Source organism: Sciurus vulgaris, assembly GCF_902686455.1.
Source record: "Sciurus vulgaris genome assembly, chromosome: X".
In the NCBI taxonomy this organism is placed as follows: domain Eukaryota; kingdom Metazoa; phylum Chordata; class Mammalia; order Rodentia; family Sciuridae; genus Sciurus; species Sciurus vulgaris.
In genome coordinates, this window is record NC_136471.1 from 77,653,173 (window position 1) to 77,660,044 (window position 6,872).

Consider the following 6,872-nt stretch of genomic DNA (forward strand, 5'->3'; position numbering starts at 1 on the left):
CGTGTGCATCCCCTACTCTGGGTCTTCCCCTGAGCCCACTGTCTGCCCCCCCCCCCCCAGAGTCCCCCGGAGACCCCTCTGGCCACCCGTTAGATTTAGGTCAGAAAACAGACACTAACAGCTCTCCCTCGCCTCAGTGAAATTACTAAGTGGAATTTATTGGGCAAGTCCATGCAGGGCGGTGGGGAGAGCTCATGTCCCGGGCCCAGGACCCCACCAGCCTTAGGAGCGCAGGCACTGGCAGGGGCACTGGACGAGGGGTGCCCATGGCCTGACTCCGTCAGCCCCACCTCGGGAGCTGTGGCCAGTCCCCAAGGCTGCTGGACCAGCGGGGCTGCGCGCACTCCGTTCCCCAGCCGGCCCTTCGCTTTCACACGATCCGCGGTGACTGCACCAGCTCGAGCGCCTTTAAAGGGCCACACACGCCAGCCGCCGCTATAAAATGTTCCCGGCGGCACAACTGCAGAAGGGGCACCGTTGAGCTGCGGAAAGGAGGTTCGCTCCGCCCGGCTGCCCTCCCACAGCCTGTCGGTGAGGGGCTGTTCCCGGCGAAGAGGAAGAGCGCTAAGGAAGGCACAGCACCCGCTCGGGCCCTCCGTGAGTATCCAGTTCAGATTTTGCCACCAACTCGCCCACGAGCCAGGACATGTGCTAATAATGCCCTAAGCCGGTTATAAAGACGTGGAAATTGGGGGGAGAAAAAAAAGGGGGGAAAAGGGGGTCTGTCCTTCTGGGATTCCTAGCCAAAGCCAGCCTGCTGCCGTGTGCGTGTGCGTCAGGGCTCTCCGGGCAGCAATGGGGGCTTGAGAGTCGGGTCCCCCGCGCTGGGAAGGGAACGCGGTGGCCGCCACCGCCACCGCCCCGGAGTCCGGCGCCGAAGCTGCGGGCGGGCGGGCCGGCACGGCCGCGGGCCGGGGCTGCTTGGCGCGGCACGGTGCGGTGCGGCGGCGCGGCGCGGCGGTGCGGGCTTTTCCCAGGCGCCCTGGGGTCTGGTGGCCACCGGCGCGGCTGCTGGCGCTGAGCACGACCGGCTCGCGGCGGCGGCGGCGGCGGCGTGCGTGCGTGCCAAGAGGCTGGGGGCTCCGCCGCTTCGCCCGCGCCTCACCGAGCTCCGCGCTTTCCTCTCTTCAGGGCAAGCGGCTTCGCGAAGGTAAGCTGGATCGCCGGGTAGGACGCTGGGCTGAGCTGTGGGGCCGACGACTCCTGCGGAGCGGGCGTGGGGAGCGGGCGGTGGCCGGGCGGGCCAGGGGGTTCTGGGGACTTGTTTTCTGTTTGAAAGCTGCTCTGTTAGGGGCAGTGGGGCCGCCGCCGCCGCCGCCGCCCGCCAGTCAGCCAGCGCGCGGGTTGGTTCGCCAGCGCGCCCGCCTGCCGGCCAGCGGGACCCAGCTTCTCTTGGGGAGACCGCAGCACCTTTTTTCCCCGCGCCCGCGCTTTCTCCGGCTTGGCTTTCACCGACTTTGCTAATCGCCCGGACCGCATCTGGAAGCTCCAGCTCAGGGTCTGCACAAAGCTCAGGTTTCCTTCGCGGGCTGGAGGCGAGAGGGGTTTTTCGGGCCGAGTTCTGCGGAATTGCGGGATGGAAGTTAGCAAATTTGGGCAACTTGCCTCCACTACCCAGTCGACCACGGCTCGCTCGCGCGCGCGCTCGCTCACGCAGTGTCTCTCTCTCTCTCGCTCTCGCTCTCGCTCTCCCCCCCCCCGTCTCATACATACACACACACACACACACACACACACACACACACACACACACACACACACACACACACACACACACACACGCCCACACACACGCACGCACGCACACACCCCTCTCCCTATAAACGGGGGCGGCCCAGCAGCGCGCGGAGTCCCTGCCTTGAGGAGCGCTGGACTTGGAGTCAGACGGACCTGGCTGCGAATCCCGGCTCCGCCACTTTCTAGCGCTGTGACCTTGGGCAAGTTACCGCACCTCTCCGAACCTCTCTCACTCTTTTCTTAGCGGGCTTATAGCACTGACCACAGGCGGCTTGGCTAGGGGTAGGCTCAGCCAGCAGTCGCATGGGGTGCTCAGCGGGCGCTCGGTAAGTGTTGGTGAGGCGCTGGAGTGGCGGCTGCAGCCGGCGCCAGAGTGCGCCCCCGCGTGCGGAAACACCGCGGGGCTCCCAAACTCGCCTGAGGCCGAGACCCCGCTCCCCTCCCCGCCTGTCCATCCTGTCTCTAGGATCAGTTCCCGATACAGCACTTTAGGGAGCGGACGCTCCGAGCCCTAGTGGTCTGGCTGCTCGCGCCCACCGGGCAGGTACGCGCCAGCCGCCCAGACCTCGGGCGGCTCCATCTGGGATACGGCGAGGAGGGCAGCCGCGTTGTCCGCAAACAACGGGCCTTTAGTTTTCAGGTGGCGAAACTGACCGGTCTTGTTAGAACGCGTCCAAGCCAAGCCGCAGTGCTGTTTGGATTTTTAAATTTCTCCTGAGTGAGAAAATAGCAGTGGAGATGGAGCCATCCGGTTGGTGCCATTTTAACTTTTGGCCCCCCAACAGGTTAAAGACGACGCCCCCCTACCTTCCTTTCCCTTCTCTCTTTCTCCGGTCCCGTTCTACCTCATCTAGGCGGGGAGGGGATTGCTTTCTCAAGCGAGGGACGGTCTGAACCTCTGGGCGGGCGTCGGGACCGGGAACTGTGGTCAGGGGCGGCGAGGCACCAGCCGGCGAGGAGGCACTTGTTGCTCTGGGTTTCCCAGCCGCCTCTAGCAGCCGTTTCGCCGTGGTCGGCTCGCGGCTTGGGAGAGCAGAATAGGACATTTCCTCGCCGCCAACTTTAGCCTTCGAGTGGGCTAAGCAGTGGAGGGGTAGGACAGAAAATCAGGGAAGCAGAGCCAGGTACGGAGGTCGAAATGCGACTGCCGCTTGAGACGATTCAGAAACGCTTACTGAGCGCCGGCGGTGTGCAGACCCGAGCCGGGGCTAGAGCGGGTAACCGGGTGTTGATCTGAGGCGGCAGATGTGAATGCAAACAGGGTCCCGCCTAGGGGAGCTCCCAGCCTGAAGGGGGAGACATGGCAAAGTGGTCTTCCCAGCGAACTGATTTTACTTAAAACAGAACGGTTTTACTTTTTTCTTGTTCTCTCTCTCAAAATCTCTCTCTCTCAAAATCAGTCTCTCTCTCTCTCTCTCTCTCTCTCTCTCTCTCTCTCTCTCTCTCGTTATTGTTCCAGCTTTTTTTTTTTTTTTTTTCATTCAGGTACCGGGAGGCATAAAGGAATGGAAAGGGGGAAATATGGGCAGGGCTCCCCAGATATTTTCTTTCGACATGAAAATTGCCTGATAGTGAAGGTGCCTGGAATCTTGAAGACTGCACGCGTTAAAGTCCTTGTCTTGTGGTCACTGGTTTGAAATATTCTAGGGCTGCCTCAGAGAAGGAGCAAAGCTCCAAACAAGCAATAGTATGGGACCCAGCAACTGATTTTCCCCCCTCGTATTTTCTTTTTGTTTTCCCCCTTTCTTTATTTTCTTGTCTCCCCTGCCCGGCTGCGCGGTTAATGCGAAGATAATACCATGAGGCAGTAAAGCCTCCACTTTCTAAAGTGTCAGAACAGATTCCTAATGATTATTCAGAGCCGTGGTGGGGAAGGGTTAGTGTCCTGGGGGAATTTTAGCCTCTTTGGAAAGATTAGAACTCTTTCTAAAGGTCCTTAAGATTCTTTGGACTGAGCGGTATTTATACATGGAATTCTACATATCTAATTGATCATGGAGGGTAGAGTATATGGGATTTTTTTTTTCTTAAAAACAAGCTTCTAGGAAAATAACTTGAATTTTCCGAGGTTCTAAAATTTTCTGGTTTGAGGGTATTCTTTGCCCTCATCCTTTTATCTTTTTGGCATTTGAACCAGAGAAACATTTTTTTTTTTTCTGAAGCCATCTGAGTCATTCCAGGTATGAGGACTTAGCCAGTGGTCAAATGAGGCAATGTGAACATAGGAGTGCTAGAATATGTTCCCAGAACCACTGCTTCCTGACTGGAAAGCCACTGAATCTCTGTGCCTCAGTTTCCCTCCAGAATGAATTATTCTCATCTGCATATTGTGTGTGGCTGGGCTCAGGGCTTTGGGTCAGGTGTCCTGGGAAAACCCATTGCTGTCTTAGAAGGGTCTTGAAATGTGGAGAAAACAGATTTCTAGCTGCTTTCTGGCTCCAGCCACCTCAAAGACTACAGACCACCCTTGTGGGCTGGGTTTCTGACAGACATGCAGGACTTTGGAACCCTGTGTCACTTGCTTAGGGAATTTGTTCTTCCTTGTGCTGCAGCCTCCACAGCTTTCCAGATCTTCCTTGCCCTGAATTCTTCCCATATTCTTCCAGACTCAGTGGAGGCCTAAGCTCTCCAGCCTGGTTGCTACTGGTCTATTGACATAATGTGCTGCTTACTCAGGGACATTCCTGCCCCTCAGAACCAGGGACAGTGTCATTCCTAACTCATACCCCCATCTTGGGACTTTGAAATTACTTGCATGAGAAAACAGTCATGTGTGTCGCCTCTTGCTGATGCGGGTGGTTGGCTGCCTGGGCAGCACCTGGCTGAGTCAAGCACCTTTCCAGCCTCAGGCAAAAATTCTAGCTTGGTCTCCTCTCCACCCAGGCAGTCTCTGATCTCGGGTTTAACTCTGTCACCAAAACCTTGTAGCTATGTAGAATTACCCTGTTTGGGGCTTTGCTAGTGCTTTCTTAGTCAATAAAGCTTCTTTGCCTTATCATTACTTCTTCCTCATTTACAGCACAACAGCTCCAGCTGGCATCACCGCCTCCCACCAATCAATCCCACTTCTGCCAAGGCACTGAAATGCCAACTATGTCAAGGCCTGCACTTGATGTCAAGGGTGGCACCTCCCCTGCAAAGGAGGTGAGTTTTGCCATTTTACAGATGGACACACTGAGGCATGGAAAAATGAACTGTTTGAGGGTCATGTGCCAGGCCCTCCTAGGTGTGGTAACTAGTGTCCTTGAGCAGACAGGAAGCATCAGGGCCTTCTCTGGTGAGAATGAAAATTGCTTTTGCCTAAACGTGGTCAAATTGAACCTATGGGGGGTGTTGAAAGATGGCAGGGAAGGAACAGAAAAGCAGAATTGGGACAAGACCACTGTGATAAAGAGATTAAAGTGAGGCTGAGAAGAGGGACAAGATAATGCCTTTTTTAACATCATGAGGTAGAGCATCCCAGGAAGGAGATGAAAATATTCAACCCACTTATGATGGTGGGTGCCCCAGTGCTAGAACTGGGATCCGAGCTCAGTGCTCAGAGCCTAAACTTTCCAAGGGGTCCTCCTGATACCCCCTTATCTCTGGCCCCAAATGAAGTGCATGTAGGAGCCTTCTAGGTCTGACGAATAATGAGGGACCAGCCAGAAGCAGGGGGACTATAGTGTGCCTTTCTCTGTCTTCTAGGATACCAACCAGGAGGTGAACTCTCTGGCCTACTCTAACCTGGGGGTGAAAGATCGCAAAGCAGTGGCCATTCTGCACTACCCTGGGGTAGCCTCAAATGGAGCCAAGGCCAGTGGGGCTCCCACTAGCTCCTCGGGATCTCCATCTCCAATAGGGTCTCCTACTGCTAGCCCTCCCACTAAGCCCCCACCCTTCAACCTGCACCCTGCCCCTCACCTGCTGGCTAGCATGCAGCTGCAGAAACTTAATAGCCAGTATCATGGGATGGCTGCTGCCACTCCAGGCCAACCTGGGGAGGCAGGGTCTCTGCAAAACTGGGGCTTTGGGGCTCAGGCGGGAGGGGCAGGGTCACTTTCTCCTTCCGCTGGTGCCCAGAGCCCTGCTATCATCGATTCTGACCCAGTGGATGAGGAGGTGCTGATGTCACTGGTGGTGGAACTGGGACTGGACCGGGCCAATGAGCTTCCGGAGCTGTGGCTGGGGCAGAATGAGTTTGACTTCACTGCGGACTTTCCCTCTGGCTGCTGATGTCAATTGTCTCAAATGATGGAGGAATAAAGCCACCAATTCTGTTGTAAATAAAAATAAACTTACTTGCAAAGAGATGGGTGGACTGCAGGTGTTCTTCATGGAGGTCTAAAGGTGTGTGTGGTGTATTCTAATGTCCTTTCAATAATTTTGAGGCCCATGATGGTGGTTGGGGTGATTAACTGGGAGGGAACTGGATGAGATGGGAGGAGTGGGAAGGGCTTGAGGAGACTGTTCTCCACATTTCTGCTGCTGCCACCACCACCACCCTTATCACCTCAGGAGTCTGTGTACCTCATTGCCCTAAGGCCCCAGGAACTCTGTCCTATTCCAGGTTGAATACTGGGGCTGGTTAGGGGGATTCAAACCCATCTGCAGCCTCACCACTAGCACGTCCAAGTCCAAAGGTACATCCATAGCCACATGGCACACACTTCAAATCTAAAAGCCACCAATCCAATTGGGCCATTAAGACCATTCCTTTGCCTTTTTGCCTGTGTGCAATAGATAGGTCCAAAGAAGAATTCTATGACCTGGGAGTTCAGATTTCTCTGGAAAATTGCAAAAGCTACTGACTCCCACCCTTAAGCTGGGATTCCAGGTGCCTTCTCAGAGAGTGGATCAACCTCCCCCTCTGAGCCTGAAACACCCTTAAGTGTCCCCTCTTACCTCCCTAGCTGCCCTGTATGGAGACAGCCTGTTTGTTTGGGCTGGCCTCCCTATTTTAGAAATATAGGTCAGGCCAGGCAACGTGGTGCTCTCCTGTAATCCCAGATACTGAGGCAGGACAATTGAAAGTTTGAAGTCAGCCTCAGAAACTTAACAAGACTCTATTTCATAATTTAAAAACATAATAAAGTGGTAGATCACTCTTGGGTTCAATCCCGAGTACCGCAGAAAGAAAATAATAAAGAAATACA

General features: G+C 55.3%; 1 protein-coding gene across 4 annotated transcripts; it reads left to right on the forward strand.

The window, feature by feature from the left end:
* The first annotated feature begins 336 nt into the window (after positions 1-336).
* CITED1 (Cbp/p300 interacting transactivator with Glu/Asp rich carboxy-terminal domain 1) lies at positions 337-6,022 on the forward strand. Of its 4 annotated transcripts, XM_079124432.1 has the most exons (4): positions 456-597; positions 1,132-1,150; positions 4,757-4,881; positions 5,425-6,022. In XM_079124432.1, exons 3-4 carry the CDS (start codon positions 4,822-4,824, stop codon positions 5,950-5,952), a joined length of 588 nt encoding a protein of 195 aa, XP_078980558.1. In that variant the 5' UTR covers positions 456-597; positions 1,132-1,150; positions 4,757-4,821; the 3' UTR covers positions 5,953-6,022. The 4 variants fall into 4 exon arrangements, with proteins under 4 accessions (XP_078980557.1, XP_078980558.1, XP_078980556.1 ...); XM_079124431.1 differs by lacking the exon at positions 1,132-1,150 and having other exon boundaries at positions 337-597; XM_079124430.1 differs by lacking the exon at positions 456-597 and having other exon boundaries at positions 814-1,150.
* The last annotated feature ends 850 nt before the right edge of the window (positions 6,023-6,872 follow it).

Bases quoted from the DNA above. Each gene is read 5' to 3' on its own strand.
- CITED1 (XM_079124431.1), top strand. From the start codon at position 4,822: ATGCCAACTATGTCAAGGCCTGCACTTGATGTCAAGGGTGGCACCTCC. The intron at 4,882-5,424 runs GTGAGTTTTGCC...TCTGTCTTCTAG, and splicing joins GCACCTCCCCTGCAAAGGAG to GATACCAACCAGGAGGTGAA.